The 959-nt window shown below is 44.3% G+C and overlaps 1 protein-coding gene across 1 annotated transcript; it reads right to left on the bottom strand.

Annotated features, from left to right (window-relative positions):
* Positions 1 to 611: 611 nt before the first annotated feature.
* CBG06056 lies at positions 612 to 923 on the bottom strand (the record flags this gene model as incomplete). Its single annotated transcript, XM_002633273.1, has 1 exon — positions 612 to 923. One exon carries the CDS (start codon positions 921 to 923, stop codon positions 612 to 614), a length of 312 nt encoding a protein of 103 aa, XP_002633319.1.
* Positions 924 to 959: the final 36 nt, after the last annotated feature.

Here is a 959-nt window from a genome sequence, read left to right as displayed (position 1 = left end):
ATTGCTTTTCACATCTCTTTTTTCTCTCGGTTTCTTTCTCTTATCGATTTTTTTGGACTTATGATTACTGGGAACATGGCAAGCGTACGCATGACTTTCTGGTAGCAGAGGATCTACTGGAACATCGACTTCCGACTTCACTTCTCGATAACTTTTCGCATTTCTCTCTCTCTCTCTCTTTCACATCGAAGCTATCAAAGGTACGCATGAAAGTATTAAGCCGGATTTTCGATGTGTGCCCTAGTTCGGAAGAAAAATCCGGAAAAGCTAACGGAAAAGCGAATAGCTTTTGAAAAATTTGACTGGACTTGATGGAATTGACTGGACAGGGCATCTGGGAATTAGTACCTCAAACGTCGGTAAGTTTCATTGATATGGTTGTAGATTTTGTGAATAGACGCAATACAGTAAATTTCTGTTCCCGCTCGAAGTTTTACTTTTGCTCAGATCACTTCGTTTTGGAAAAAAGTAGATTCCCTTGCGAGATGTTTTACAAGTAACAGAAATTATAGAATTTATTCAAAGCAATATATATTTATGGATTCATGTGATTTGTGGCCCTAAAGAGGGCCGTTGGGTTCGGTGATTGGTTTGCATGAATGCGAAGGAAATTATCCTCCGAATCCGTACAGGGTTCTTCCTTGGCGCTTCAAAGCGTAGACGACGTCCATGGCGGTGACAGTCTTTCTCTTGGCGTGCTCGCAATAGGTGACAGCATCACGGATGACGTTCTCGAGGAACACCTTCAGGACTCCACGGGTTTCTTCGTAGATGAGTCCAGAGATACGCTTGACTCCACCACGACGAGCGAGACGGCGAATAGCTGGCTTGGTGATTCCTTGGATGTTGTCACGAAGGACCTTGCGATGGCGCTTGGCACCTCCTTTTCCGAGGCCTTTTCCTCCCTTTCCACGTCCGGACATTGTTGAGCGATTGATGAAGACTCACAAGTGAGATGA

Source organism: Caenorhabditis briggsae, assembly GCF_000004555.2.
Source record: "Caenorhabditis briggsae complete genome, chrIV, whole genome shotgun sequence".
Classification (NCBI taxonomy): Eukaryota; Metazoa; Nematoda; class Chromadorea; order Rhabditida; family Rhabditidae; genus Caenorhabditis; species Caenorhabditis briggsae.
The sequence above is the reverse complement of the archived record's forward strand: the minus strand, read 5'-3'. Positions and strand labels throughout refer to the sequence as shown.